Genomic DNA, 15,893 nt, shown 5'->3' with positions numbered 1-15,893 from the left:
CAGCCACCACGGTGCAGCCTCTTCTCGTGGCGGCCCACCCTGTCACAGATGCATCTTCGAGGAAGACCGGCCACCCCCGCTGGGCCTGCGCACGCATACGGGACTGCCCAGCACTCCAACGAAGCGGCAGGCGCAGCTAGGACCCGTGTCTCCAGAGCCCAAGGAGACCGCCCCTCTAATCAGCACACTCGCTCAGTTCTGAGCACCTGTCTGGGCCCTCACTCAGCTGTCACTTGTCACTTAATCAGAGGTGGTGAGACGGCTCCTGCTTTGTAGATGAAGAGACTGGACTCAGAGAGTTCTAGAAGGTCACCCTAGCCCTTGCACCTTTCACCCTCCCTGAGCCAGAGGCGGGGCAGGTCTGACCAGAGAGCTCCCGATACAAGGCCCTGGGAGGACATGGGCTGAAGGTCTACAGCGTCGCCGCTGTGCCACCACCGGGTCTGACGCCTACACACATGGCTCCGGGTGCTGTGCACACTTGGAAAGCCCGGGGGACGGATGGGGCACACATGGGCAGTGGGAGTGGGCCTGCCCCCTGCCTCCCACTGCGGGTGCAGCAGCAACAGGAGAGCAGGGCGGGGCGGGGACGAGTGTCAGGAGGCTCGGCCTGCAGCAGCCTCCCCAGGTCCCGGCCCTTACCGTTGGTGTAGGGGTTCGCAGTCTTCTTGTTGGTCATGACTCGGGCGGTGGCATTGTTGACCTGTCCGGAGAGGGAGAGGGCACGGTGAGGGAGCACCAGCCTCCTCCCAGCCCCCTCCGCCCCGTCCTGCCTGGGCTATTCCTGCCCGCAAGCCTGCATGAAGGGCTTGGGGGCAGGGAAAGGGGCCCCGGGGCACTCAGGCTGTGGCTCAGCCCAGCCTCGCTGGCCTCCTCTCTGCCATGCTGTCCCCGTCCCGTGAGTCCGGGCACTCTGAGCTCCCAGCACGGGTCCCAGCTTGCCCATGCCGCGGGCCCAGACCTGGGCTCTTCCCACACACCGAGCTGCGGCTCCCCTCTGGCAACCTCGGCCTCTTGGAGGGCTCGTGGGTAGGCTCCCCACGAGTGTCCTGGTGGCCCAAAGACAGATGTCCTCCGTTGAGGACTGCTGATCCCCCAGGGCATGGGCACTGGGGTGCCCCCCCACTGCCAGGGTGGCAGCTCATTCCCTGAGTCTGAGTCTTCAACTGCTCTGCTTAGCACAGAGCTTGCAGATGGAGCATGTGTGCCAGGGGGCAAGGCTGAGGGGTGCAGGGGTGCCAGGGATGGGTCCTAATCCTACTCGTGTAAGCTCCGGGAAGGTGCCCAGGGCCAGCCTGGGACGTGGGAGACAGAGAGAGCCTGCATAAGAACCAGACAAGAATACGGCCTTCGGTGGAGCCCAGGAGGGCTCTAGGCTGCCTGCCCCATGTAAGCAGAGGGCTTTAGGCCACAGCTGTAGCCCTGGCTGAGAGCAGCCCACCTCGCCCTCAGAGAGCCCTCCCCTTGTCTGACAGCTGCCCCGGGGGCTCCACCTCTGCCGGCAGCTGCTCTCTTCCCACCTCCGGCCCCTAGGCTGCCCTGCCCTGGGAACCAGAGTCCAGCAGGGGGCAGCACAGGGCCACTCCTTCCCCAACTCCTCTTCCTGCTGTTTGTCTGGCTGGGTCCCTATCTCCCTGCTGACCCTGCTTCCACCCAAACAGGGCTGGGGGTGCTGAGGTGGGGCAACTGCAGGGGCGGTTGCTGCCCTGGTGAGGGCCTGGAGGATTAGCAGCTGCTCAGAAGAGCCAGCCCCCTCCCAGCTGATGTGCAGAGCAGGCCAGCACCATCTTCGAAGCTGCTGAGCCTCAAATACATGGTTATACATGGTTTTGAGGGCACCTCTTGTGGGTGTGAACAGGGCCTCCTCTAAGTAGTAGAGGGAGAAGACAGAGCAGGGAAGGGGCCCTGGGATGGCCCTAAAGCCTAGACCAACAAGCGGCGAGAGGTGACGGGTCAGCCGAAAGACAGATATGGGGGCTCTGGCCTCAGGGTGACCCTTCCTCCCGCCACAGGGGACCCTGGCTGGGCTCCCTGCAGGGCCTGGAGGCAGCAGTGCTGGCTGGGGGACCCGGGGTGACAGGGGTGTTCTCAGGGCCTCCCTGCCGCAGCACACTTATCTGAGCACCTCAATTTTCCGTCCCTCTACGATCGTCCCATTCAGCTTCTCCCGGGCTCGGTCAGCATCTGAGCTAGTTTCAAAAGTTACAAACCCAAAGCCCTGTGAGCAGAGGGAGGGGACAGACACGGAGAGAGACACAGGGTGAGAGAGAGAAAGTAGGAGGGGCAGGTGGGAGGGCAGGGCGCAGGGAGGGGGAGAGAGAGAAGGGCTTGAGTCAGGTGAGTTGAAGCAGAGACTGGGGCAGCCCAGGGGTCTGTCCTGGTGTCACCGTAGGAGGCAGAGGAGGGGTCTGGGCGCTGGGCGGGGGCAGCTGCTGGCCCGGTCTGAGCCCAGCCTGAGGTGACTACCTGACACCTCCAGATGAGCCAGAGCTGTGCCTGGCCAGGGCCTGCCACCTAGCCGCCTGGGTGGGGCACAGGCTGGGCTCCAGGACCTCAGGGGGCAGCCCACCCACCTGACCTCTTCCTGGGGAAGCAGTCCTTGTCCTTGCCTTGTACCCCCCTGCCGCCCACACTGCAGCCCCTCCCCCGAGCCCCTAGGCACTCCAAGGGCAGGCCAGAGCCCCCCCAGTGCGGGCAAGAGGTCCTGGCAGCTCGGAGAGTTAAAGCTCAGCAGTAAGGCAGATGGGCGGGCCGGGGAGGGCAAGCACCAGTCGCTCAGGGGCCCTGGAGCTCCGGGAGGAGACGCACACTCCAGCTAGCCCGGCAGGCCTACAGCGGCGCGCAGTGGTGGCGGCCTCCCTGCAGCACACACCTTGGAGCCCCGCTCGTTAAAAATGATCTCCACGTCTAAGATTTTTCCGAATTGCTGCAGAAACAGAGAGAAGGGGGAGATAGGAGAGGGCGGGTTAAGACTGCTGGCCGGCATCTGCTCCACTCCTGAGAAGAGAAGGAGCGGCCCTCCGTGTGGTCGTGTGGTGCTGGAGCAGGGCCAGCTCCAACCTTCTCCAGGAGCCGGCCCTCCTTCCCAGGAAGCGTCTCCAGCCAGGACGCTGGCCCCTGCTGCCGCAGGAGCTGCGCGGGTGTCCCCAGCATCCCTTCTGGTTTCCCGAAGGGACTCAGCTATAGGGATGACCACCCTAATTCACACTGAAGGGTAAAGGTCTACCCAGGGGTCCTTCTCCAGTAGACGGGAGGAGGGCCTAAGCCCCTGGGAGGGCCAGAGTTCCATGGGGAAAGCAGAGCGCTGGGGTGGGGAGACGGGTGGCACCATGGGGTGAAGGCCCTGGTGGGAAAGGGGCCCCGCAGGTACCCCTGAGATAGAGCAGGAGAAAGAAGGATGGTGAGGTCAGCCGAGGAGGTCTGGGGACACAGCATAGGGCTGGGAGGCCTTGTGCCCTGGCCATGCCTGCTATGTGAGGCAGGCCCACCTGCCCATCCAGGTCACCTCGGCCACGTGGACAAGACTCTCCAGATGTCACATTCCTGCCCGTCCCTGGCCCAGAGTCCCACCAGGGCAACCCAGCCTCCCACTGGCACATGAGGCTATGAACCTGTGACCGGGGTCCCGGAACGCCTGTGAAGTCATGACAGCGCTCTGTGGGAACCACCTGTGTAGGCAGCTGAAGGGGTGCCGCGAGGAGCCTGGTGGGGACGGAGAACAGCAAGTCCAGCCCTGCCAGGAGCTGATGCCCGCCAGTGCCCCCGTCCTTGGGACCCCGGGAGCTGATGCCCGCCAGTGCCCCCGTCCTCTGGGCCCCGGGAGCTGATGCCCGACAGTGCCCTGGTCCTCTGGGCCCCGGGAGCTGATGCCCGCCAGTGCCCCGGTCCTCTGGGCCCCGGGAGCTGATGCCCGACAGTGCCCTGGTCCTCTGGGCCCCGGGAGCTGATGCCCGCCAGTGCCCCGGTCCTCTGGGCCCCGGGAGCTGATGCCCGTCAGTGCCCCCATCCTTGGGACCCTGGGAGCTGATGCCCATCGGTGCCCCCTGTTCTCAGGGCCTCAGGGAGCTGATGCCCATTAGGGTGCTCCTCATCCTCAGGGCCCCAGGGAGCTGACTGATGCCCATTGGTGTCCCTGCTGTCAGTGTCCTATAAAGACTCAGGGAGCTGCTGCGGATCAAGGGTATAGGTCAGCTGCCTTATTGGAGGCCGGGTCCAAGGGTCAGAGAGGTTTGGCAAGTGCCCGAGCCCCAGGTTACAGGGGACTGAGTCCTCATTTATGATTCTAAATGCTGCCAGCCTCCCAGGGAGTTCAATCTCTAAACCCACTGAGGCCCTGGTCCCCAAACAGGGAGTGGAGGTCCCCTCATAGGGTAGGTGCTGGCACTTGTTTGTCCTGGGCTGCTCTGGAGGCACCTCCGCAGGCATCTGACAAATGCCAGCCAGGTTGGGGTGGCATAGGGGAGAGCTGGGATTCAGGAGCCACAGGCTGCTGGTGTGTGGCAGAGTGGAGGTGGGCACACAGCAGGCGGGAGGGAGGAGCTCGGGGTGCAGAAGGGCTGGGGAAGAGAAACTAGGGCCAGACATACCGTCCTGCAAACAGGTCAGCCCTGGGGCCCCGGTTGCATCACGCCAGGCCGAGCCGTTGGTGCTGCCTACCAGCCCACCTGCCCACCAGCCCCAGAATCTGGGCATCTGCACCTGCCAAGTGCCCTCGTTAGCGAGGGAACAATGCAAGTGCAGGCTGCAGGGCAGCCCTGCATGCTCGTGCCATAGCCTGGGGCGGGACCCCACAGTGCCAAAGCAAAGACAGAGCTGAGACTCTGGGGGGAAGTCACGAGCTTGCTCTTGTCACTGCGTTGTTTCAGGTTGCCACCTGGGGAACTGGGGAGACATGGCCGGAGAGGCTGAATCCCCAGCAGGGACAGGAATAAGGAAGCCAGAACAGGAGAGCCGGAATCATACTCCCTCCCTGCTGAGCCCCTAGGGGACTCTGGCGGCAGTGGAGTGACAGGTGGATTTCCGGCCAGGGCGCTGGGGGCAGGTGGAGGGCCAACAGCCTGCTCCCTGGGTCTGAGCCCAGGCTGAGGCGAGAGCGCTGCTGCCCCCAGGGAAAGTGCAGGATGCTGGGCCTGTGGGGCAGGCTCGCTGTGGGGCACTGCTGTAACGTGCTTGTGTGAGGGACACGACGGGGGCCCATGCACACTCACCCCAAACATTTGCCGCAGGTCGGGGTCCCTGAATCGGAAGGGGATGTTGGAGACGTGTAGCCGCTTGGGCTGCTGCTTCTCTGCGGGGTCAGAGGGGTGGAGTGGCTGGCTGTCCGTCTGTGCCGCCTCGTCTGTCTGCTGTGGGACGACAGGCTGTGAGCCAGGCCGGCGCACCTAGCCTGCCCATCCCTTCTGCCAAAGGAGCGGAAGGTCAGATGCTCCCCAGCCCACCCCTGGGCCCGGGACCCTCCCAGATCTGAGCAGGCCATCCCCAGCGGACAGGGAATAGGAATGTCTTGCCTGCAAGAACCCCTCCCTCCCAGCCTTTGCCCACACAGTGCCCGTGACCCACGCCTCCTGCCACCCCAAAGCAAGGCTCCTTGGCCTGGCTGGATCTATGCTCCTCCAGCTCGGAAGCTGCCCCTCAGCGGCTGTACAGTGTTCCCAACTACTACTGTTCTTGAGTTCTGGGCGCTGGAGACCAGGCTCCCAAGGTCTGGCCGGAGTAGGGAGATTTTATGTGGCTGTGTGGCAGAGGTGGGCACAGCAGGTAGGAGAGGAGAGAGGGAGGAGAAACCACGCCCAGGCGTTATGGTGGTCTGTGGCCAGGGCAGCCCCACGAGCCCAGGTGCTCTCGTCAGGCCGCAGGGCAGCCCTGCACGTTCTCACCGTAACCCGGGGCAGGCTGGGCCCCACAGGACTAGTGCTCTCCCCAGGCACACACACCCGCAGGGACTTCCCCTTTGCAGAGGCTCAGCACCTGTGGGACTGCCTCCAGACACAGCGTGACCAAAGCCACTCCTGTGGCTGCTCCACACCTAGACCCAGACCCAGACCCAGACCCCAGGCCATGGGTTCTGAGAACACACCGTCCGGGCCACCTGGCCTGGCTCCCCATGACGAGGCGGGGCATGGACCAGCACTGGTGGCCTGGCCAACATCTCCCGCCCGCAGCTCTCCGGTGCTCCCTGTGAGCTGGCCTTGAGCCCCTCCAGCCCCAAGTCCCTCTGAGCAGGCACCCTCACAGTACCGCTGGGTGGACATCTGGATATCGGCACAGCGGCCTGCTAACCTGGGGACATTCCTGTTCTCGTCCCATTGGCAAGACAAGAGAGCAGTCCGAGTGTGAGTCCGGAGGGGCTGGTGACACACAGGCGGGGGATGTACACCCGGCTCCCACTGCCCCAACTTCTTCCAGTAGGCTCAAGCCGAGCTGCCCTCGGGGGAGTCAGGCTGAAGAAGCATTTCTTACTAGCTTCCGTCCCTCTCCTGCCTCGGTTTCCTGCTGCCTTGGGATTCTGTGGCTTGTCTCGGTCTGATCTGGGATGACACCAGCTGGTAGGGGACTCCGGCCAAGCCGACTCCAGCCCTCTGGAGCAGACGTGGAGGGCTGAGCCCCGGGGCCTGTGGGAGGTGCACAGTGGCTGTGACAGGGCTGTGGTCTCCCGTGTGGCCTGTGCTGTGGAGGCAGTGGCCCAGCTGTGGGAGGAGCTCCTTGGGCAGCCTCCTAGCGTGGGTGCGGCAGGCAGAGCAGGGGAGCCCATGGCCCAAGCCTCACCAAGGCCAGCTCACAGGTAACCGGCGGGGCCAGCGTGACTCTGTCTCAGGGCTGTTCAGCTCTCCCTGCCCCCGAACAATCTTGTATTCTTTCTAGAAGGACGAGCCAGTGAGCCCCTCTGTCCCCACCAGGGAAATGGCAGGAGGACCCAGAACCTCGCTGGTGTCCTGGGGGTAAGCAGCTAAGGCCCCCAAAGAGAGCATGTGTCCTCCAGCCCTGGCCAGCTGTTCTTTGGGGTACGCCACTAAGAAACACCCACCCACCTGCCCAGATCTGTCAGTGGGAGCCAGGTTCTGGCAGGGGCATCTGTAGAAAGCAGCTAGAGGGACAGGCGGGTGGGCAACTGGCCCTGGAGACACCCAGTCTGCCTGCATCGGCTCCCCACTCAGGTCAGCAAGTCGGCGGTGAGCTGACTTGGGCTCGACGAGGCACATGGCGGAGCCTCCACCCTCTCAGCAACCTCGAGGAGCCCTGGGCCAGGTCTATGCATGCCCCCGTGGCCCTGACCTTACAGAAGCAATCCTGGGTTGGACTCCAGAGGGCTTGCGTGGACGCTGGCCTGAGCCCTCTCTAGCCACGGCAGGCAGCGCTTTCCTCTTAGGGATCTGTGCAGTGGTCACACTGGGCGCCGTTCCCTGCTCAATCCGCACAGCGCATCCCACACACCTGAGCTCGCAGCCGGCTGGGGCGCAGCTGACTAATGCCTGGATTGGGGCATGCGATAGGGGCCTTCGACCAGCAGAGGGCAGTGGACAGCACGGCCCTGTGGCCAGGACGGGACCAGTCTGGTTCCCACGAGAGCTGCTGAGAATCCCTCCTGGCCAGGGAGGGGACCATGAGGTGGCGCTGGTGGGATTGGGGCACATGAGGCTTGGGCCTCCTGCACTGCATCCCACCCCAAAGGGGGGCAGCAGAGGGGGCCGGGGCACACACCCCACAACTTTTCTGTAGACTGAGGCAGATAAATGGGTCCGGGGCTGTAAAACTGTACACCTGTGCGGAGAAACCCTGGAGCGTAAACACACACCAGCTGCCCCTGCGGGGAGGTGCAGCTCCACCATTCACCTCCACCGCCCTGCTGCCTGGGCACAGGGCTCTCACCTGCCCCCCTCTTTTCTAGCAATCTTTGCCTCCAGTTCTCAAGTGAGGGGACACCCCCTTTTCTCCCTGCTGGTCTTCGAGGCTTGCCGCGGCCTGTCCCAGGCATTGTGCACCCTGGCAGCGTTCAAGGCAGGGGCCAGCTCCTGGCGGGCTGGGCAGGGTCTGGGGCCCTGGTGCATCTTCCCTCCTCCACTGAGACACCTGTACCCACCTGGCCCTGCCCTCTCCAAGCTCAGCACACAGAGAGGGCACCAGCCTGTCCGGTGGGCCCTGGGCAGTAGGCGGGACCAGGTGGTGTCATCACCGGGAGGAGCCGAGCTTTGGGGATGCGGCGCAGGGTGAACTGGCTCCTCGAGATCTCTTCTTGCCTCCCATCCTGCCACAGAGACCTCTGAGCCCTACCCAGCTAGTCCCCAGTGGGTGGCCGGTGTCTGGGCGCGTCTTTTCCAGCCCCAGGCTGCCTTTTGGGTGGGCCGTGCACCCACTTCGACATCAAGTGCCAGGTCTCCTGGGCACCTCTGTAGCCGCGCTGCCGTCTGGCCAGCTGAGCTGCCCGATCCACGCTGCCTCCCTGGTGGCGCATCACGGCTCAGCTCACCACGGCAGGGTCGGGGCTGACACCTCTTCTCCCTGCCTTCCTCACACCACGCTCCTCAGGGCAGGGCCGCAAGGCCTGCGGTTAAGGCTGAGCAGGCCTGAGCCTTAGGTCAGAAAGGTGGGGGAGTCTGTGGGGAAGCTCAGGCTGGAGACGGGAACAGGACAGAGGGTTAATGGCTGAGCTGTCCCTGGGCAGAGGGGGCCTGCTGCTCAAAACTGGAGCCTGCGGTGAAGCCAGAGGTAGGCAGGCACAGATCCCCAGCCGGGGTGGGGTAGGCGCTGGCCCCTCAGGCCCATGTGGTCCCTCTGGCAGAGGAGCCCAGAGGTGGGCACAGGCATGTCAACACCTCCTCCGACTTGGGTGACACTGGCCTCAGCACCCTCTCTCCACCTGGCCAGGCCTCCAAAGCAGCCCCCCGTGCACTGTCCTGGTACTTTCTACCTGCACACCTGTCTCAGTGTACCGAGCCTGCTGGCCCCAATGCCGGCGCCGGCGGCCCCGAGTGACCACAGCCCCTGGGGTGTTGCCAGCAGAGAGGTGGGGTCCTGGCCCCTCCTCAGTGCCATCACGGTCTGCACCCCTGCTGCCAAAGGTCACCGAGGTAAGGGGGTAGAAGTGGTGTCCTTGCACAGACATCCCAAGCCCTCGTGGCTTCTCCTCCCTGACCCTACAGGGAGGGCCCCGTGTCCCTGGACAGTGAAGAGATCTGGTCAGAAGTGGACCTCTACACGGAATAAGCAGCTGTTCCAGGTCGTGGCTGCAGCTGGAAGGTCACTGGCCAGTCAGAACCCATCCTGTGGGTGGCAAGGCTACGAGGCTTCAGTTGGAGCCCCTCCTTCCATGGGATCCCAAGGTCCTGGCCCTTGGCAGTCACGGTGGTGACCCCCCAGTGCCTCTGTGACAGTCCCCAGGGCCAGCCGTGCCACTGCTCCTCAGGGGGATTGGCACCCTGCCTTGGTGGCAGGAATGCTCCTGAAGTGGCCGGAATGTGACTCCCCATTATGTGCATCTGGAGCCCTCTGGAGGAAGGCAGCGAAAACAGAGACCTGGTTGTTCAGAAATTCCGGGAAAGTCTCTGCCCAAGCCAGAGCCGGATGTGCCCACCAGCAACAACCACCAGGGATGATGGGGGTGCTGGCCTGGCTCTCAAAGCCCTGCCTCCCTGTTGGACCTGGCCATGCACCTTGCCAGGACGGACCATGGCCTTGGGAGAGAGGGCAGGAAGGCCTCCAGGCTAGTCAGCGTCTGGTCCCCAGAAAGGCCAGAGGCTGCATGTCTGCCCAGGCCTGACAGGAGGCATTTGAAGGGGCATTCTCTCGGGAGGTCTTTAGCGGGGCTGGGGGAGGAAGGATCCACTACATACGGACCCTCAAGCATCCTGGCAGATCAAGGGGCACAGGACAGGTCTGGACTGGAGCCTAGAGCCTGTTCACCCGCTGCTCCCATTCCGGCTTGATCCTAAGGCCAGGCTGCCTGGGAAGGTTCAAGAGGCTCAAGTGAGCTGAAAGGGCCCCCCATCACCCACAAGGCCAGGGCCTAGGGACACGTGGCTTGGGGTAACTGCAGGGCTCGGCAGTGGCCGGGCTGCCCAGGGAGGGCACCCGGGAACCTCCATTGCTGTGTGTTTCTGTCCCCTGTGGGGAGGGCCCTATGGGCAGCTCTGGGCTCTTCAGGCCTTGCCGCTACTGAGCTGCCCAGCAGCTCCCATGCATGGCCAGTCCACACGGAAGGACGCAGAAGCCCTGCGGCACCCCCCGACCCCTGCAGACCTGAGCTCTAGCATAAACAGAGGCTCACCCAGCTCTGGGGCCCCCTGGGCCTTCCTGGGGGGCACAGAGGGCTGCTGACTAGACTCTTACTCTCTGGCTGGGAACCCCCACCTTGGACACAGTGTTGGCCTCTGCAGCAGCTACCACTCACACCAGGCCCCTCTCCACGGCCCATGGACTCTCACAGGTGGCCTCGCCTCCGGCCTCTCCTTCTAGCTTTGCTGTCCTTGCTGGGTGGGAACCAGAGGGCAGGGCTAGGCCATGTCTCCTTCATCCCTTCGGTGCTAATTCCATGCCTGGCACACAGTAGGCGCTCAGGTAACATCTGCCACACCAATGAGGACTATGTCTTGGTAGGTTGAGTCTAGAGGCCCCGGGGTGCCGTGGCGGCCCCACTCTGTGTCATCTGCCACCCTGACGGTCTGCATGTACCAACTGCTGGGACACATGCACCAACTCACTGCGGGAGACCTGTCATTGGTTCAGGAAGCTGTCGGGAAGAGGTCCAGCCCACTGCTGTGACCTGCTTAGAGCGAACCCTCCGCTCCTGGGATCCACTGTCCCGAGCACACACGGGTCGTGGGTGTGGTGCACAGGAGCCCGGGCAGCAGGATCCCGGCTCTGCAGCCCTGGGCGAGGCTTTTCCATCTGCGTCCTGTGCGGGAAAAGCCAGGGCAGCATGGGGACAGGCCAGGGACCAGGATGCTGTAGGCATGGAGACATCTACCCCATGGCTTTGGACAGACCCAGGCAGTCAGTGCTTCAGGCAGGGAGGAAGGGCACTGGCTGGGCTCCATCCAGAGCTTGGGCATTGCTGGGGGAGTCCCTGCCCACGTGGGGAGAGAAGTAGGTGGCACCTGAGTCCATGCATCTTGGGAGCCGGGCTCGACTGCAGGAAGAGTCAGGGAGCACAGTGGGGGACTGACAGGAGGCCTCCAGGGCCGTGCCCCCCGCAGGTGGGCAGGGCGCACTGGTCTAGACTGGCCCCTGCCTGCTGGCCACAGCTAAGCCAGGGCAGGGATGGCTGTGTATGCCCAGAGCCCTAGAGGCGGATGGACACCAGGCCCAGGGAGACCGCGATGGAGGCCAGGCAGGGGCTGGGGTGGGAAGAGGCAGGCTGTGCGGCTGCCTGGCCTGGGAGAGGGGCTACCTGGAGAAGGAGCCCCCCCCGGCTGGCCACTCCCCACCTCCTCCTCCACTCTCGGGGAATCCGAGAAGTGCAGGGCTCAGCACTTTCCCTGGAGCTGCATTACAACCACATAATTGAAGGTATCTGATTGGAGGGCAGCCAAGCAGGTAGATTACAAGCGATTAGAAATGATAGGTGGGCTTGCAGCCCCAGACAGCTCGGGGGCCCAGGCCGCCGCCGCGCTCGGGTTTGCCCGCGACCTGGTTCAGCCTCACCATTGCCCTCTCTCTCCATGAACAGGTCATGAGGACAAGCTTCCCACCTCCCAGCCAGGTGGGCGAGGTGGGAGCCTGCCTGCAGCCAAAGCCCGCTCGGGCAGCCAGAGGTGGACAGGGTTGCCGCCCTGGCTCGGGGCCTGGCTGTGCCCTGTGGTCCCTGCTCACCACGAAGGTCCTCAGCGCCCGATGAGAGTCTCGAAGGCAGGGCTGGGAGCTCGTTGCCGGGGGGCCTGCCCCCCACTCACACAGGCCCCTCCGTGTCCCCTGCGGCAGGCCTTCCTGGGCAGAAGCTCCTCCCCGAGCTCCTGGCTGGGCTGGCCTGGCAGGCGGTGTCTTACCGGCACTGTCTGGGTCCCGGTGATGGGCTGCGTGCTGGTCTCGGCACCCGGCTGTTCGGGGAGGGTCTGTGCTGGTGTGTACAGGGTCATGCCGTGCTCTGGGGGGGCCGGGGTCTGGCCCGAGTAGTCTTGCGTGGGGTGCGGCGGGGGTGGGGCATACTCGGTGGGGATGCCGTTCTGAGGCGGAGGGGGGTACTGGGCAGGGGGGTAGGGTTGGGCCATTGCTTCTGGTGGAGCCGTGGCGTCCTGATTGCCCTGTGGAGGGAGAGAGAACAAGGCCTGTTAGAGTCCAGCCCCCAGAACAGTTCCAGAAGTCTCCGTGGTGCGGAAGGGCACTTCCAGCGGCAGCATCCCGGGGTCCCTTGGTGGGCCTCCCAGGTGGGATGGCAGCTCCGAGCTAAAGGGGGCAGCAGGCGCTCGGTCCAAGGGGGTGCCTGCACCCACACCCTCGCCCTTCATAGACCCGAGGACCTGACTTAGGACTTATTTATTTTTTAAAGGTTTCTGCCATAGAGCACATGTGCTCGCTCACCAGAGAGATGGTGAGAGACAGCGACAGGGAAAGTGAGAACTCACGCCCCAGGGGGATGGCCACGCCACAATCCAGTCTCCTCCATTCTCCTCCTGGGATTTTGGGCATGTAGGTACACACGCCCGGGATGAATTTCAAGCTATCAGTTTCAGGACTTGAACCACGGTCGGCCATATGGGAGTCCAGCACCTTAACCACCACGCCATCTGCTAGCCCCCACTTTGGGGTTTAAAAGCCTTGATTTTCTTTTCTTTTTCTTTTTTTCCCTTTGAGAGATGTTTGCTATAGAGAGACAGAAGTGAGAAGTCATGCTCTGGGGGGATGGCCACGCCGCAGTCCCTTCTCCATTCTCCTCTCGGGGTTTTGGGACCTCCAGAGTGCGTGGCGTGAGTGTGAAGCTGTCAGGTCTGGGACTTGAACCGTGTTCGACTACTTGGGAGTCCAATGACATACCCACTCCCCCACCTGCTGGTCCCAGCCTTCATTTTCTCACTGGGAAGCACAAGAGCCACCTCGAGGATCCTGTGGCACGCAGTGTCTGAGGCCAGGGTACAGAGGCCGACCGTGGGCCCTGGCAGCCCCAGCCCCACGGTGGCCACCACTGGGCAGAGCGCCTGTCTCGAGGATCCCTGAAGTCTCCCAAAGACCATTCCTGGCTGGGGAAAAGCCCGCTGGACGCTGACCCGGCCACGGCACGGGCGTGCAGAAGCCCCGACAGGGCCCCGAGGCAGTGGTTCTCAGTGGGGTGCCGGCCTGCAGCTTTGCGTCACCCGGGAGCTCATCACGTCAACGCAGGCTCAGCCCACCCACCTGCCTCTGCAATCCAGGTGCTCACGAGAACCAGCATGTACAGCCCAGTGGGTCCTTCTGCCCCAGAGAAGTGGCAGGGACCTCCATGGTGTCAGATGAGGTGCAGGTGGAGGAGGCAGGCACTACCCTCAGCAGGTGTGCCTCGACCCCGGGTGTCTGAGCAGACGGCAGATGGCATGGCTCTCTGTAGCAGAAGAACCTGGCACCGATGGGCAGGCCGACACTTGGCCACCAAGGGGGACAGGCAGGACAAGGCAGTCCCATGGAAGGGGCTTGCTGAATGCTTGCAAGGCCGCTCTGTGGGGAAGTGGCCACTCACCTCCCAGCAGCCTCCTCCTGGGCCTAAGGCACTGCTGGGGCCCAGACCACGTGTACCTGCCCCACACCATGGATATAGTGTCACCTCCTGGACACCTGCACCAGGCTGCGGCTGCCCGTGGCTGTCTCCCGCCTCCCTGCATGTCCGTATGCCCCCTGCCTGGCTCCTGGCCTCAGCCTGGCTGCCTTAGCCTCTGCCTCCAGGGTCCCCCCTCATGGGCACCCTGCTCCCCCCGACAACACCCCCCGACAACACGTTTCCTATCTTCTGCCCACCTTCTGCGCTGTCTCATGGTGCTCCCTCCAGACATCACGCTGGGTTAGCCTTCGTTTAGCTCCCACCTTTCACCCACAGCGGACCACCCGCCAGGCGGGGCTGCTGGGGAGCAGGACAGGCAGCCCCCACCCCTGGGCCTGCGGTTGGTGGGGTGGGGCGGGGGACAGACAGCACTTGCTGGGTGTCGAGCACTTGCTGGTGCTAGGCCCCCGCAGGGCGCAGCTGCAGTGGGTGAGTGACCCGAGGCCGATGATCTGCTTCAGGCCAGCCCCCACCCCATCTGCCAGGCCATGGCTCTCCAACTCTGCCCAAGGGCCCAGCTGGACGGTAGGATCTGGCTGGTCCAGCCCTGCTCTGCCCCCCACTCCTGGTGCCCTGGGGGAGAGGGGCCATCTCAGTGCCCACCCCCCGGGACTGAGCGGGAGCGTAGCCTGTTATCCTCCCGGCTCCCCCTCAGCAGCCACGGTCCCTTCCCTCTCTGCAGAGACCTGTGGAGCTCCCGACACCAGAGGAAAACGACATACACACGCAGTCACTCCCGAACCTGCACCCCCTCGCTGGAGGGTCCACCTCATCGCTGCAGCCTCACAGCCAGCCTCACTGTTGGCAATGGGTCAGGGATGGCAGGGCTGCAGCGAGGCGGTGGTGGGGCGGGCGGCACACCCACCCTCGGCAAGGGGATGGCCAAGAGAGGGAAGGAGGCTGCAAAGGCAAGAGAGTGAGGAGGGAGAGCGGGAGGGCTGGGGTGGGGAGAGCCCTGCCGCCTCTGGCAGTCACCGGGGCCCCCAGCTGAGAGGGCCCTCACCAGCTCACCGTAGTCCCCATGAGGCGGGGCGGGGAAAGGGCGCACTCCCTCCCATCTGCCTCCTTCCCTCTCTGCCCACACCCCCAGGGCCCTCCTCCCTGGTCCCACTGAGGACTGAGGGACAGCTGCCAGTCATGCCGGAGCCCAGAGCTCAGGGCTAAAGGGCGAGTCGGGGGGACCTGTGGACATGAGGTGGGGGTCCCCGGGCGGTGTGTGCCAGAGTCTGGAGGGGGCTGAGCTCGGCAAGATCTGTGAAGTGCAACATGGCAAGGATGTCTGAGGCCGCAGCAGGACAGACGCTGGAGCACGTGGGGCTGTGTCCAGATGCTAGGTCATGTGACCCCAACCCCACACGCGATGCCACTGCCTCCCCATTTCACGGCCAATAAACCGAGGGCCAGGGCCACTTGCCAGGCTAGGGACAGCTGCCCAGGCGCCCTGTCTGCACCTCCACTCAGAACGGCAGCCCTCCCCTCCGACAGCAGTCCTGTCCTGTCGGAGAGGAGGCTCCATGGCCAAGTCACGGCCCAGACCCTGGCACGCTCAGGATGGGCTCAACCACTGGTGGCTCTGGTGACCACGTGGTCTCTCTGCAGAGGTCTCTTCTTCTGCATGGTCACCATGTGCTCCTGGGCTGTTCGGGCATTCCCTCTGTGCCCCGCTGGAGCTGGCCGTGGCACTGAGTGTCAGGTCTGGCTCCACATTCCAGTCACCTGGAGAGCTTTGCAAACGGGCCTCCCCGAGCAGTGCAAACAGGTTCCCAGAAGGTGCGGACACCAGCCCTGCGCAGAGCCCTGGGCCCTCACGAGGCTGCGTGACCAGGCTTTGTCCCATCCTCCTTCCTCTCGGGCCTGCCGGGGCCAGAGGCAGTGCCCAGGCTGGGCAGTGTGAGCTGAGTCCCCGCCAGACATGGGGTGTACAGCAGATGGCCTCACTGTGAAGCAGCTTGTGAAACTGGTTCCCGGGAAAACGTGGAGACCACCTAGTTCTCCTGTTCTTGCACCCCATTCTTGGCAGACCCCGTTGCACTTGGAACCATCTTGAAGCACATGAGTGGGTGGGTGGCTGGCTGGACAGATGGAGGGACGGACGGGGGGAAAAAGATGAGGGACCGCTGGGTGGAGGGTGGTTGGCTGGCTGGGTGGGTGGGTGGATGATCTAACAGCCACGGCC

General features: G+C 64.1%; 1 protein-coding gene across 4 annotated transcripts in view; it reads right to left on the bottom strand.

The window, feature by feature from the left end:
• Positions 1-15,893, bottom strand: part of RBFOX3 (RNA binding fox-1 homolog 3) — a 353,380-nt gene that overhangs the window by 16,676 nt on the left and 320,811 nt on the right. For 3 of the 4 annotated variants that reach the window (XM_027770751.1, XM_006145691.1, XM_006145688.1), the window contains 5 exons: positions 11,979-12,233; positions 5,208-5,345; positions 2,873-2,926; positions 2,126-2,218; positions 643-703 (listed from right to left, as the gene is read on the bottom strand). In XM_027770751.1, coding sequence (XP_027626552.1) covers positions 643-703; positions 2,126-2,218; positions 2,873-2,926; positions 5,208-5,345; positions 11,979-12,200 — 568 coding nt within the window. In that variant the 5' untranslated portion in view covers positions 12,201-12,233. The remainder of the gene's footprint in view (positions 1-642; positions 704-2,125; positions 2,219-2,872; positions 2,927-5,207; positions 5,346-11,978; positions 12,234-15,893) is intronic. The other variant, XM_006145687.1, reaches the window with a different exon arrangement.

This window comes from Tupaia chinensis, unplaced genomic scaffold (genome assembly GCF_000334495.1).
Source record: "Tupaia chinensis unplaced genomic scaffold, TupChi_1.0 Scaffold000159_1, whole genome shotgun sequence".
NCBI lineage: Eukaryota > Metazoa > Chordata > Mammalia > Scandentia > Tupaiidae > Tupaia > Tupaia belangeri.
Note: the sequence above shows the minus strand (reverse complement) of the source record. Positions and strands in the feature narration are given on the sequence as shown.